Source organism: Pleurodeles waltl, chromosome 8 (genome assembly GCF_031143425.1).
Source record: "Pleurodeles waltl isolate 20211129_DDA chromosome 8, aPleWal1.hap1.20221129, whole genome shotgun sequence".
Lineage (NCBI taxonomy): Eukaryota > Metazoa > Chordata > Amphibia > Caudata > Salamandridae > Pleurodeles > Pleurodeles waltl.
The window spans coordinates 1,249,789,559-1,249,805,597 of record NC_090447.1 but is presented as its reverse complement, the minus strand read 5'-3'; the positions used below and the strand labels follow the sequence as shown (position 1 = coordinate 1,249,805,597).

At 41.6% G+C, this 16,039-nt stretch overlaps 1 protein-coding gene across 1 annotated transcript in view; it reads right to left on the bottom strand.

Moving 5' to 3' along the window:
* Positions 1-16,039, bottom strand: part of N4BP2L1 (NEDD4 binding protein 2 like 1) — a 277,420-nt gene that overhangs the window by 90,271 nt on the left and 171,110 nt on the right. The window contains exon 4 of the mRNA XM_069205565.1: positions 3,587-3,663. Within this exon, the coding sequence (XP_069061666.1) occupies positions 3,587-3,663 (77 nt within the window). The remainder of the gene's footprint in view (positions 1-3,586; positions 3,664-16,039) is intronic.

Genomic DNA, 16,039 nt, shown 5'->3' with positions numbered 1-16,039 from the left:
TCGTACCCCAATACGGTTGGCAGTATTGGTTATATGATTCCATGCACTCTAGGGGATCCTCAGAGGACCTCCAGCATTGTTTCTACCAGCTTTCTGGGGTTCTCCAGGCAGCCCACGCTGCTGTCACCCCTCACATGGGTTTCTCCCCTCCTGCTGCTTGGCCAGCTCAAGCACAGGAAGGCAGAACAAAGGATTTCCTGTGGGAGAGGGATGTAACACCCTCTCCCTTGGAAATAGGTGTTATATGGCTTGGGAGGGGTAGCCTCCCCAAACCACTGGTGTACTTTTAAGGGCACATTTGGTGCCCTCCTTGCATAAACCAGTCTGCACCAGTCCAGGGACCTCCAGTCCCTGCTCTGGCACAAAACCTGACAATGGAAAGGGGAGTAACCACTCCTCTGTCCATCACCACCCCAGGGGTGTTGCCCAGAGCTCCTCCAGGTGGCTACCTCCTTCTGCCATCTTGAATCCAAGGTGGGCAGAGGCCTCTGGAAGCCTCTGAGTGGCCAGGTCAAGCAGGTGACATCACAGCCCCCTCCTGATAAGTGGTCACCTTGCTAGGTGACCAATCCCCCTTCCAGGGCTATTGAGGGTCTCCCTCTTGGGTGGGTTCTCGATTTGACGTGCAAGATTCCAGCAGGACTCCTCTGCATTGTTTACTTCACCTTCTGGCCACTGGAACTATAACTGGACCCTCCAGGAACCATCAATCTGCATCCACAGCAAAGACTCTGCTTGCAACATTGTTTCCAGGGCTCCTTCTAGCAATTGCAACATTTCCCCAGCTTTGCATCCTCTCTGGGCGCCAAGTCTTCAGTCTGCACAGGAAGCAAGAAGGAATCTACCTTAGAGTGAAGGGTCAGTCCCCTGCATCCGCAGGCACCAACTGCAATGACAACCGGCTGCGTGGATCTTCTCTTATCCTGAGGTGTGTGGATCCTGCATTCCAGGTGGTGGTCTGGAGTGGTCCCCTTGGTCCTCTCTGCCAGTTGTCCAACTTTGGAGACGGTAGGTCCTTGCCTCTCCAAGCTAGTCAGTACCCCCACGCACAGCGTCTCTTGCAGCTACCAAGGTTGTTGCAATCTCCTCCAAGGGATCTTCATGTTCTGTGTAGCCCCAGCCCCCAGCACTCTTCCCTGTGATGCACAGCCCTCTGCGAGCTTCTCCAGCGACGTGGGACTCCTTTCCAAGTGTGCTGTGTGGGCCTCACCATGACTCCTGTGCTTGCTTCCTGTGGGTCATTTGTGGGGGCTGCCTCCTCTTCTTCTGACTCTCTTTGTTGTTGAGGGTCACCCGGGACTCCCCTCTGTGGGTTGAGTCCCCCTGGACATTGCTGGTCCCCGGCAGCACCACTTTTCGCAATCCAAGACATTTGCCTTTGCCAAGGCTTGTTGGTGGTTTTTCCACACCACAGACCGACTACAATTCTTCTTACGGCGTGGGACGTTGACTGCATCACTCAGGAACTCTACAGATTCTCCAATGCTGCACTGCTGACCGTCTTCATTCACCAGCGACCTGGTCATGTGTCCACACACGGGCGGGTAGTGGCTTCTGCCACAACCGGACATTCCAACGTGAACTGGACTTGGTCCCCTCCTTTTTCAGGTCTCCTTTGTCTAGGATCCACCTTTGGTTTCTGGTAGTCTTGGCTGGGCCTTGCAATATCTTTCTCTGATGTCCTTTTGGTGGGTTTGGAGAAAACCAGATACTTACCTCTCTTACCCTTGGTCGCTGGGGGGCACTCTGGTACTTACCTTGTGGGTTTCCTAGTTCCTCCAGCTCCCCTCTACCGATTCCACTTTCTTGGATGGGGGCCAGACTTTCGCATTCCACTTACTTAGTATATGGTTTGGTCCCCCCAGACCTTCAGTATTGTCTATTTCTTTCACTGTTTTCTATTACCTTTTATGCTAATTCCGGACTTTTATTGTACATATAATAGTGTGTTTACTTACCTCCAATTGGGGTATTACCTATATAGTATTTTGGTATTTGTGTTACCCTAATAAAGTTCCTTTATTTTTGTAACTGTCTGATTCTTTCATGTGTGTGAGTGCTGTGTGACTACAGTGTTATTGCATAAGCTTTGCATGTCTTCTAGATAAGTCTTGGCTGCTCATCCACAGCTACCTCTAGAGAGCCTGGCTTTCTAGACACTGACTACACCTCCCTAATAGGGGATTACCTGGACCTGGTATAAGGTGATAACACCACAGGTGCTCACCATACACCAGGCCAGCTCCTACACATGCTATAGATGTGGTTCTAAGAGCAATTATGGAAATTCCCCCAACGGTCCACCTATTGGGAAAACAGTGCATTTAATGCAAGAAAGGGGGGAATTTCCAGAATGTTTGTTAAGGCAGTCAGGGTCAACAAGATTTGAGGATTTGGAAGTGCAACAAGAGTAATTTAGTTCTCATCATTGATAATTTAAACCCAACTCAGTTCAAATTAAAGAAGCAGTAGGCATTGTACGAATTGGCAATGTTTCATTGGCATTATAGCTGATTCAGGATCATCAGTTACTATTCTGTTTGAAGTCACTTTTGCCCAGTGGTGGAAGGATACAATTTTACATACATCTGATAACCCTACAGCAATTGCGGAGCATCATATCACTATGATGGACTATTTTAAATATTGTGAACCTGTCTATTAATACAAACATGTATGTTGCAATTAAAGGACACAACATAGTAGGAAGGTGTGACTGAGGCAAATTAGGAATTATGTTGAAACCGGGTCCAGGTGGCATGCCCATATTTATGGTTAGTGATAAAGATGGTGTAAACTACATTTTGATTGATTATAAATCAGTGTTCATTGTCGAAGTAGTTTTTGAACACACCATTAAATTAAAATCCGGCTATCCCTTCTAATTATAGTCAGATCTGTGCCACTCAACATTTTAAAGGATTTTGAGAAATTAGTGACCGACACGTACAACAGGAACATAATTCAACCTATTGAATGAGCTGAATGGGTAGAGGTGGTGACTGCTGAAAAGAAATCTGGCAATTTACGTTTATGCACTCACAGAAAATGTGCATGTAACAGACCGCAACATCTTAGCCCTCTTGGTAGAATTCAAGCAAGGGTCTGCCAACTGTGAAAGTATATACTTCATGTTTCTCTGAGAGCAGTGTCTTTTGCCCTACTGCCTCTCTATGCCGAGTCAAGGACTGCCTGTCAGCCAATGTGAAGTCACCAGAGACCTCGGGTCAGGCTTCTTGTCAGTATCAGTGAGCACTTCAGTCTAATTTGTCGTAAGTCTGACACACAAGCAGACATGACGAGTGCCGTACCACGCACTAGCAAGAATAACTTTATTTTCGGTCAAAACAGCAATGAAGACATGAGTGAATGCATTATCAATGTAAATATAAACGTAAATGGTGACTGATAGGAAATCCCAGAAATCGTTTTGGGGATGTCATTCACGCCCCCCCCCCCCATTCCCCCAAAACATCTTGCCTTGGTCCGAGACATACGCACTTGCAGCAACATTTAAGAAAATCGGCCTAGCCCAAACGTCGAGTCTGTCAGCAGAGCGGAGGAAAAAGATTAAATCAGAAAGTACCTTGCCAGTTCTTGAACATTAAACTTCCAGCGCGTTTCGGGTTCTCTAAATATGACTTCGTAGTCATGCTGTAGCGCCTGATTTTAAAAGAATACAAATATATTTGATCATGACTTTAAAACTAGTCAGACAATCTATAAAGCAAATAGTATTCACAGTTCAGAAGCATTTTTTTTACCTTCCTAATGTTCCTAAAACATAAGCTGTTCAAATAAAAGTTTTATACACTCGTCTTTTGTTATATTTTCAACCCGATATAAACAAGGCAGTTTCCCTTTTAGAAATAAAAAAAAGCTTAAAGCCACAATAACGAATTTAAAATCCGCAAAATAAAGTGTGGTGGGGTTATCAATGTGTTTCCTTTGTTAAGTAATTTTCAATGTTACTCGTTTTAAACATTATGTTAACTTTTCAAACTGTTAGGATTTGCTTTTAAAGGCTGCTTTGCTCGCGTTTGTATATCTGTTCGTGAAAAATGCTTGAACGTAATCCACTGAATATCATTTACCCTTCTTCTGAGGACGCACAATCCTGTCCTTACAGCTAGACATTTTCTTTAGTCTACGAACAGTGCTGAACTTGTCCTTGTTTACGGTGCGGGGCACCCGCACTTACTTTTGAGGGCTGGCACTTATTTTTCTGCCTGAAGCGTTTACTGCTAGCAAAAGGCACATATGATAAAGTCGAAGGAGGAGAAAAACGAAAAAGCGTCACAAAGGGAGAAAGCAGATAGCTGCAAGAGTGAGCTGAAGGAGCAGGGAGTGGCTTTACATGGATTGAAGAGGCCCGGGTTGGCTTCAGGATTACGCTGCATCGGTATTACGTGTTCGCACATTTAATTGCAGCAGCTGTGTGTTTAAGAGGAGGGCTGGCACGTTTTTATTTACAATTAAGCACTGTCTACGAATCATTTCAAGTAACACTCGTACTTTAAACACTGGTGCTTTAACATGTGGAAAATGGCTTTCAAGTTTCAGGTTGAAGTCAAAAGGCGCGCCTTTCTTACATTCCTGAAGATAAATGTGTCACGTGCTGTGTGAATATCTCACATGCTCTTGATGGGAAGTTAGAGACCGGTAATATCTTAGATTTTCAAAAAACACTGCTTTGTGGGGGAGGCAGTTTGAGTACTCAACACGGTTGCTTCAAGTGTGTTCTTACATCCTGCGCCATTTAACTTTTCCCTGTTGTCAGCTGATTATTTCAGAGGTTGGGTGATACTGAACCTTTGTAGTTGGGATGGTTATGTCAGAACACTAAGGCGGAAGCCCAGAGCTCGTAGTTTCAGTTCTGCCTTACCCTTTCCGTCTCCCCGATAAGTGGCATGGTATAATTTCAGATGTCTGTTTCTCGTCTGTAGGTTTTGAGAAATTTGGCCCTTCAGGGTCCCTTCATTTAGAGCACTAGTTTTGAGAGTAATATGGGCCACGGGTACCTCTCCAATATGTATTTACTTGGGGATATTGGTTGAGTTTTGGTTACATCTTCATCATAACGACTAGCTCATCTACCCAGTAGCTCTTATCTCAACACTGATGCCTCAGACTTCCCTTTCCCTACCTCAGTAGTCCTACTTCTTTTTTTCTGGTCAATGTTGCCAGTACTAGTACATTTTGTATATGGTGTATATTATTTTAATACATTTTGGTTGGACTTTTGTTTACTTTCTGTATTGTCATCTATATTTCTATATACTATGAAGAAACTTACTGTTCCTGCTTACACAACATTTTCCAACGTATTTGCTATTTTATAACCTTTTGATTAATAATTTTACTTTTTGTACTATCGATTTTAATTTAGTATGTGTCTCAGAAATATAAATTCGTACAATGCTGACAATTTTAGACAATTTCAATCATGATTGGTTTTTTGGAAATGTTTTGACTGATTGGCAAATTGGATGCATCTCTTCTCGCAACTCATTGTTTATAGAAGAACAAATTTCAAGAGTTTAGTAAGCAAGTCCTTCAGTGCACAGCGGAGTGAAAGGAAAAATCTTTGGAAAGTGTGTTGGCACCATAAGTCAATATTTATTGCAGGTCCAAAGCCATATAGGATACATTCAGCAAATCCTGACTTTTTTTCAATAGCAGTTTAAATTCTTTGGTTATGAGTCTAGACTTAAAAACCTAAAAGTGAAATTGCAACTTCAAGATGATGCTTAAAACATCAAGAGAGGCTAACATTGACACAGGCAACACAACAAAATTGGCAGCTATATATATTCATATATTAGCAGCATCACTTCTGTGTTGGCATGTGAAGTACGCAGGAACTGTGCGGGGAATGCTAACAGAATCAGGGTTTATTTGTTTGAAGAGTGTATGGGAAGAAATTTATCTGGTGCTTCAAAGAAAGCTAATCGCTCCACAAAGTGCCATTCTCTGATTAGGGGTGATGCCCAGTACATAATGTATAATAATTAGAGGGAATTAGATGAATAAGTGGACAAAATACAGAGCTGAAAATATATATAGGGAGAAATATTGGAAATTAAATATTGTGACACACATATCGTGATGCACAAATATCACTGACAATATCATTTTTTTGTAATAATATTGTTTTAAATAATATTGATGTTTTTAATATCGTTTTCAGTAATATAGTGATTAAAATATTTTTGTAATCATTTTCATGTGTTTTAGTTGAAATATTAATTTGATGTGTTATTGTTTATATGTTATTCAATTGTTTTTAAATAGGGCTTGTAATTTTAAGTGATTTAGATTTAGAATTTTTTAATTAACTTGTAGTATTATTTATAGTGTTGTAGCAGGTTGTTGGGTTTGTTGGAGGATAGAATGCACAGTTAATTAAGTAATAATTATGACTTAATTAATACATTTTATTTAAATATGATTGATATGTAATATGTAAATTATTTAATAGTGATTTGTTGTATAATATTTCCAGTAAAATATAGAATACTTATTTTATTCTAACTATAGTTTAAATGCAGGAGGCTAGGTTTGTAAGAGGTCCAGGGTGTAAAGCTAAGTAATAAATAATTAACAATTAATTATTAATTTGTATTTATTTAATTGATTTTAAATATGTAAGTTAAGGAATACATAATTTTTAGTTATATTTTAGGTGTTGGCTCCTAGGTTTGTAGGAGTATAAAATGGAAAGTTGATTAATAAAGGATTAACATTTATTAATTGATAATTATTTAATTGAATAGTGATTAGGTAAACTGATTAACTGATTTTAGGTTTTCTAATACATAAATATAGTTTTCATGTTGATTAACAACTTTTATACTAATAGTTCAATATTAGGGAGATCCCTGTGTACATAGCCAGGGGTCGTCCCCAAAAGTACAGCACTATATAGAGGTCATGGGCCAACTACAGGGGCATCACTCTTGCCAGCCAGTGGCAGCCTTAGACATGGAAATCCAGGCATACAGAGGCTGATACACAGTTACTCCTCAAATGGATTTATGGGCCCAGACATGGGTGAGGAGGGAAATGGGGGAGGAGGGAGTACTGGGTGAGAGATAAGAGTACTGTAAGCCATAACTTGTTTGTTCTCAGTTTGCTCATTGCAATGTCAAAAGCATGAAATCGATAAAATGTGTTAAAAAATATTTTTTCCATGTTTATAGGGTTGCTCATATATGTAGTGAAGTACTTTGCCTATTCTTGCTTAGACTGCAGTAGGAATAGTAAAATTAATCTCTTTGTAGTTCAACACTTGCACTACTGTTGCGTTGGTTGAAGTGGGAATAGTAAATTTCACCCCTCGAAAATCCAACACTTTTCCTACTGCTGCACAGATTGGAATTGGAATAGTACATTTTACCCCCTTTGCCCCCCAAAAGTCCAACACTTTCCCTGCTGTTGCAGTGTTTGGAGTGGGAATAGAAAATTTCACCCTGCTGAAATCTCACGCTTGCTCTACTGTTGCACAGACAAGTGGGAATAGTACATTTTACCCCTTCAAAGTCCAAATACTTCCCTACTGTTGCGCTGTGTGGAGTAGGAATAGTAAATCTAACTCCTCAAGTCCAACATGTTCCCTACTGTTGCATAAACTAGAGTAGGAATAGTATATTTAATATTCTTAGACTCCAATAGCTTTTATAATATTGCTTAAATAGATTTTTGTAGCATTTTTTATATTTTACATTATTTGTTTTTATTTTTAAATGTATCTGAATGTTTATAGTATTTTTGTAAATGTGTTTGGAATTTTTAATATTTTCATTATTGACCACATTATTTCATGTGTTATTTTTATTGAATTGTTTATTTTTATGATATATATATATATATATATATATATATGTATATATATATATATATATATATATATACTTCAAAAACGCTCACTATCGGGCTCCTGGAGGCCCAAGAGGGGTGGAGCGTCATAAACCGGCAGAACACTCCGGTTAAAAATATAAACAAAGCAAAAACTATCGCAGTAAGACGCTCGCTCAGGAATTCACAAAAATAAAGTGTTTATTCACACAACGCGTTTCGGCTGTCAGGCAGCCTTGATCACGTGATCAAGGCTGCCTGACAGCCGAAACACGTTGTGTGAATAAACACTTTATTTTTGTGAATTCCTCAGCGAGCGTCTTACTGCGATAGTTTTTGCTTTGTTTATATATATATATATATATATATATATATATATATATATGTATATATATATATATATATATATATATATATATATATATATATATATTAAATCTATACTTTGGCACACAAGGAGTATATTTCCTCTTCCATTGCTGCTACTAATAAACTCCATGAGCTTTTTAAAGTGCTAAACTAATTTCTATCCCCGAGTGCTCTTCAGAACAAGCCCACTCCATCTGCAAACCTATTTGAAGCACTCTCTGAGTTCTTTTATAATAAGAGACACACTATGACCAGTTTCCTACAAGCATTGCAGTTTTGTCTGTTGTGGAGTCTAATTCAACCCCTGGACCCCCCTCCCTCCAATTTTAATGCTATATCCATGGAAGACTCTTTAATGGAACTGGATAAGTGTAAGTCAGGTTCCTCCTTGACCAATGCCCATCAGACATTTTTAAAATGGTGCCCACTATAGTGAGTCCAATTTTGAATAAACTGATGAGTTCCTCTCTTGAATCAGCTCATGATCCTAAATGCCAGAAACTAACTCTCCTGCTTCCTTTTCTTAAGAAACCCAAAGTGGACCCTAGTATTTTAAGTAATAACTGACACATCTCTCTTCTGCCTGCTGGGGCAAAGATGCTTGAGAAGCTAGTGAACAGACAATTGTCTATTTTTTGGAGTTGAATCACCGTCTACATTATTCTCAATCTGCTTTTAGTTGAGGCTATAGCACCAAATCAGCCTTTCTGGAAGAATCTGAGTTTGTTAAGGAAAATCTTGATCAAAATTGTGCAGCAATGGTGGTGCTTCTTGATTTAACCCCTGCTTTTGATATGGTATCCCACGAGATTCTCCTGACCTGGCTCAGGAAAATGGGGATCTAAGGTCAGGCCTTTTCTTGGTTCAATTCTGTTTTGGAGGACGGAACCTTTTCCTCCTCCTCAAAACTTACTTAGTTTAGTTGAATGCTGGGGCTTCATGGTAATTTCCTACTCAGATGAAAACTTTTCCTATCTTTCCACAAGAAGTACTTCGCGGCCTTCAACACTTATAAACTTTGTTTAAAATCAGTGGGCAATTGGATGAGGAATAATTGTCTTAAACTTAACTCTGATAAAACAAAGTTCCTCTTTTTTGGAACTAAGCACTACTCTGACTCACGCAACTTGTGGCTTTCGGATCTGGGTCCCTCTACCACCCCACCTCAACTGCTAGGAACTTGGGGATTATATGATTTCAAAGTTTCATTTATCCCCCATGTTAAAGCTGCATCAGCCAGCTGTTTTTCTACTCTCAAACCCCTAAGGAGAATGTTACATCTTGTGCCCGAGGACACCTGTAAGACAATTGTTCACATTTTAGTGACTCCTAAACTGGATTACTCCAACAGTTTATATTTGGGCCTGCCTGCCTACTTAACATGACACCTACAGATTGTGCAGAATGCTGCCTGATTCTAAAAGTTTCAGCACATCAATCAGTAACATCCCACATATGGCAGCTTCACTGACTACCTGTTACCAAACAAGTCCAATTCACCCTGGCATTCAGAGCCCTTGGTTATAAAGGCCTTTTTTACCTAAGGAAACAAATCAAGGTGTATTCTCAAACTAATTCCTTCCCTGTGATTTAGGAGTCAAAAACTTCATCAGATTCTTCAGATGCGTAAAGCAAGAAGAAGCAGAAGATCTTTTGTGTACCTTACGGCTAAGCTCTGGAATGCCCTTAGGCTTAGCCTTTGGCTACCTTCTTCAGAATTTATTTTCAGGAAAAACGTGAAAATGTTTCTTTTTAAATCTGCCCTCTAACTTCCTGTCTGTTCTGACCTTTAACTCTTTCGGAAGCAGTTGTATACTTTACAAACTCTTTTCTATTGTATTGTTTCTATAGTGCAACATAACACAAATATTCATTTTAAATATTAATTTTTTACTATTTCAAATTTATTACTATGTAAATATATATATTCATAAATATTCTCACAGTAATGCATGTACAATATTAAAAAGATGAATATAATGTAAAATAAATGTTTGTATTAATCATTTTATATATATTCATAGTAATAAATGTAAGGTATTAAAACATTAGTAAAATGTAAGAAATGTTTTTATTAATTATTTTACACTATATGTATATATTTAAATAAACACGTTTGTGTATTTATAGAAGTATATACTACTTATAGTATTAAATAATAGTGGAATTTAATTTACATTACATTAAATTCATATATTAAAAAATAACATTTACTGCTTTAAACTTTACCTATAATAGAAAAATCAATGTTTTTGTACATTTATGGACAATAGTGTCATTATAATTTTCCAATATTTTGGTACTTACCATTCATTATAAGTACAGGGGCACAATATTGTATATGATATTTTTGACACAGTATTTTTTGTCAATTATATTTGTTTACCACACTTATTGTGTTAGTGATCCAGATGAAAGAACTCCAAATGCGTAGACATTGACCCCTTAAATAATATTGTAGATAAAATTGGAAGCCAGTAATAGAATTGAAACTTGATAGATACACAACAGAGTTGGAGACAGAGGGAACGAGGCAGTGAGTGTCAGTGAGCGTCAGTGAGCATGCCCTTCAAAAGAGAGGGACCCTAAAGGGAATAACAATGTTATATGTCCGGCAAGAAATGTTTTGAATGAAATGTTCCTGCACTGCAAAAAAAACCAAAAAACTTCCTCAATAATGGATGAACACAGTTTTCGTGTATTTTTTGGCACTGAACATTTGCACAACCAGTAAATTCCAGAGATCCACAAAAATAAACAATGAAAAAAGAAACCCTACCAATATCAAACAAGCAATTACTACCAAAGACAAAATGAGGATTCAAATGACATTAATTACTGAAATATTAACAAATATTTAATCATGATTTTGGTCTGATGAAATTTTCAGTTATCTGTGTCACATAAAAAAATCTGCAGCAAGTTCAGAGGATGTACAATCTGTGCCTTGGTTGTATCAAATGTGTGAAATGATAGACTCTTTGCACCACTGCCCCTAAAGTATCTCATTCCGACATGTATTCCACCACCATCAGCAGTGATTGGTAATAGTCCTCGGACAAGAGTTTTTGGCTACCTCCAGTATCAACAGAATCTAGGTGTCTATCGTGGCCTCTGGCCGCACACTATGTACTGTTTCCCCATCAGCTAGTACCCTCCACTCATTCCTTACCAGCTGGGTAAGATCTGTGGGTGATACACCCTGCTCATAGTAAAGAACTCCTAATGCTCAGTTTGCCATATGGGTACTGGGAGATGTGCCATGTGGGCACTGAGAGTTGAAAATTACCTTAGACTATGCATATCACCAATCCAACATGAAATGCGCTTTGGCATTCACTAGAGGCCACAGCATGCAGCCTCACTGTGCGGACATTTTCTCCCCTCTAGTAGTATCATAATCTGGGTGTATAGCATCGCCTTTTGCCACACTCTGTTTGCTGTACCCCGTTTGCTAGTACCCGCCACATATTGTTTACAGGCTGTGCATGGGCTGTCGGTGGTGCTTCCTACTCATAGAACCACACTCCTAATGCTCACTGTGCCTTATGGGTACTGGAGCCTCAGAATTGCCTTAAGCTATTGTAAGAAAACAGGGCTGATTGTAGAGGCCCCCCTAACTTTTTGCCCCCATTTTTCACTTTTTGCTGGTGTTTTCCTGACTGATGGTGCCCTGGGTACTGCTAACCAGTCCCAGGGCCTGTGCTCTGTATAAAATAAATATGCAAATTAGGCTAATTATGATTGGCTATGTCAACCTACCTATAAGTCCCTGGTATGTGGTAGAGCATGTAGGTTTAGGGACCCCAGCTTAGGTAGTGAGCACATAAGTGCACTGCTGAGGTACCCAGTGTCATTTTAAAGGCAGGCCTGCCTTGCTGGCTGCTTGTAAATTAGAGTTATATGCAAATTCGACTTTAGAATTCAAAGTACTTCCAAAGTCTTAGGCTACCTTATTTTTACATGAAAATCACCTCTAAGGTGTGTCCTTTGTGCCCCTACGGCTGGGTGCCATGTAACTATAAGCAGAGACATTATAAAAATAGTTTTATAAGCCCTGGTGAGGTAAAACAGACAAATTAATTCTCCCCCCATTGTAGTGAATGGGCTCCATGGGCTATAATGGGGAGACTTTATTTTAATTTATAAAGTCCCCTTAAGTGACAGATACCTCAAGTTTGGTATCAAATTAATCGTTAAAATAAATCCCACAATTTACAATTGTTGGATTTAATATACCTTGTTCCGGTAAAGAGTTTTAATCTCTACCTAAAAAGTTGCCAACTTCAGCCCTGTAGTGCTCTGTTCTGATTGGCCAGCCTCTGGCAGCCTGGCCAGGCTGCCTTGATGAGGTGTGAAGTAGCCTGGGCTGAACACAAAGGTTGTGCCTGGGGGACGAGAACTTCCCTCAGCAGATGGAGAAGCAGGATGGGGGAGGGCTGCCAAACTAGTCTTCAAAGGCAGTGAAGGACCTTTGGAGCAACCCAGCACCTCCCTCACATCCTGCAAACCCAGACAATTAGGTGCCCCCCTGATTACATTAGGAGAGGGCAGGAGAATGGCGTGTTTAAGACTTTTTGCCACACCATTGGGTGGGCTCAACCAGATGTAACCTCCAAAAATCAGTTTCAGCCATGACGGAGTTTTGAGGAATGTTGCTCCATGGGATTGATTTTTGCCACACTTTCCAGGAAGTGGTCATCACAGGGGGAAGGACCCTGCACCTGATTGGACAACTAGGACCCCCTGTTTTTCACCCAGGAGCAAGGATAAAACTGGCAGACCTGCATCCACACCTCAGTTCTCTACCAGATCCCAAAAAGGAAGAACGTCAGAAGAAGAAGGACTACCGTGCTGGACCCCTGACCTGCACCTGGACACTGCACTCTGAAGGACTGCACCAGCTGCACACTTGGGCTTCACCACTAGAAGGGCTTTGCCTGTCTTGTACTGCTTCAAGAAGGGACTCCCTGTTTGCTACAGGTACAAAGGAGCTGCCCAGAGTCCCCTGCATCAAGTCCTACAAGCAGAGTCCAGCTGACCAGCGTCCAGTGGCCTTTTGAGGATTCTGACCAGGTGCATTCTGGGAATTGTAGTCCCAACTCGCAAGGAGCAACTCAGAGCTTCTGGAACCTTGGATCAAGTTGTGGACACTTCAAGGACCCAAAAAGGACCTCTGGAGGAAGATCCAGAAGTTTGGAGATGTTTGGAGCAACTCCATAAGTTGAAGAGGTGCATTGTGGGAGTTGTAGTCCCAGACCTCAAGAGGCAAACAAGGGCCTCAAACCCTTGGCTGGTGCTGTGGACCACTTTCCTGAATTTAGAAACACTTCTGGAAGTAAGTGTAACAGTGGTACCTCATGGGTGGCCTGAACTCTGGACTATGTTCCTTTCCAGTGTGACCTTTTTTTTTTTTTAACCCTGTGAGCGGTAGTTGCTATTATGTGCTAGAAAACTTTAATTCTTTAAATACTAATATCTCTGGTTCCTCTTATCCAATTGTAATAGTTTTGGTGTCATTTTAAAGTTTAAATATAATTGATTTTTATAAATTGGTGTTGGATTTTTATTGTGTTTTGTGTATTACTTATTTACTATTGTGATTTTTAAATGCTTTACACAATTGTTTCCTACGTTAAGCCTTGCAGCTTGTTGCCAAGCTACCAAGGGTTCAGCTGGGTTAAAGTTATTGAGACCTAACTGGACCTAAGTGGAGGTTAGTGGCCTATTGCGAAGCGTAGGCACTTACCTGCCCTTACCAATAATCCATTTTCCAACAGCTATGCATTAGGATTAATCATTGTTCGAAGTGCACCTTGGTATTCACTGTAGGGCATGCTGTTCAGCCCCACTCTGCGGGCATTTCCTCACCCCAGTAGGGAGTCCTCCTGCAATGATCTTTGAGTTCCTACTTATCAATAAATTCCTATGAGAATTTCAATGACAAATGGATCTTTTGGGAGCCCTTTTAACTGTTCCCAATCTGTAAGACACTTAGGGCCTCATTATCACTTTGGCAGTCTTAACAGGACTGCTGAAGCCGTTGCAGGCAAAAGACCACCAGTACTGGAGGTCTTTTGCCTGCCATATTAGGAGTATTCTGCTGGGCCAACGGGCGAAAACAGAGTTTTCACCAGCTGGCCAGCGGAACACTCACCACAACATTGACACCGGCTCGTAATTGAGCCGGCGGCAATGTTGTGGTGCATCAGGTGCAACAGCACCCGTTGTGCATTTCACTGCCGTAATTCGGGCAGTGAAATGCACGATGGGGCTGTGCATGGGGGCCCCTGCACTGCCCATGTCAAGTGCATGGGCAGTGCAGGGGCTCCCAGTGCCCCCCCACACCTCCATTCCACCAGCCTTTCCATGGCAGTGTTTACCGCCATGGAAATGCTGGTGGATGGGGACTTGTAATCCCCAGGACAGCGCTGCCCTGGTGGATTACAACCACCGGGACAGCCAAGCTACAGGCTGGTTGCAGCCTGGCAGTGTCGGCAGTTGGCCTGTGGTGGCTCGGCCACGGTTATAATGGAGTAGTCCGACCGCCATGCTGAGGCTGGCAGTCTTAAGACCGCCAGCCTCGTAATTAAGCCCTAACTTTCCAAGAAAAAACCTATGTGGACAAAATTGGATTCTTGAATGTTTCAGGCAGATTCATACTACAGGACAAAATTTATAAGCAATCCACAAAACCCTCTGTCTGCACTGCACACATTAGCAACTGTGAGTTTCAAGCTATGTGATGCCTGTCACAGGTAGATGTCTGTGACAGATTCACACTTGGTTTGTCTTTGGTCCTTAGAGGAGAAATACAACTCCAAGACCTGTGAGGACTGCTGGGCTATGTTCTCAAAGGCATTGTGGGAAAATTACCTCAATCTCCTTGCCACCTGAAGCCAGATGACTCAGTGATGCTCACAATCCCGGTCACATGGAAAGTCCTGGGACCGCTTACGAAGCAGCTCCCAACAGTCGTGTCCCAGACTGAAGTAGTCAGGTTATACCTACCGCAAGAAGACGTCTAAAAAGTAGCAGAGGCCTTCAACTTCTCTACGCCCATCCAAGTCCTTGAATGAGACACAAGACCATCTGCACTGTATGCAGGGTCCGCTCCATTTTACTGTGATTTTCCTGGAGTGACTTTTGCCCACCTGAAAGAGTTCTATGAGGCCATGCACCTCATCTTTCGTCAGCCTGAACGCTGTAGAGTGCACCTGGGCCCCAGGAGTATGAGAGACCCCCACTGGATTCCCGCCAGCAGGTTCCCACTCTGTGTCAGATGTGCCCCTTTGATGCAGTGCCCAATCAGGAGCAGTACTGCCAATGAGACCACAACCTTCCTCGGTGCCCGGTCCTGTGCCAACGTTCCTGGTGCCACCGACGCCCCACGGCAGATCATTCCCGATCGTTATACCAGACTCCAACACGGAGCTTGGCGGGCGTCATCTGACATTGGCTCCAGCGCCGACTGGGGTCACGACCTCTAAGTTGCAGTCAGTGCCTTTTTTCATTTGACAGGCCTGGACTGGGTGAAGAATAGGAGGGGGTCAGATGACCCTTATGGATATCAGCATCCCCTAGATGACACTGGTCTGATGAATTGGCATATGCCAGTGGTTTCGACACCTCACCAGATACTGGCTTGGTCTCTCCCTCTACCGTGACTAAGGAGGAGGGTATATCATTTGCAATGCTGGTGCAGAGGGTGGCTGAGGTATTGGACCTTACGCTATCCTCAGTGGCAGTCAAGAAAAATGTCTTGATGGAGGTGCTTCAGCCAGGAGTTGCCCCAACCAAACACTTACTCACA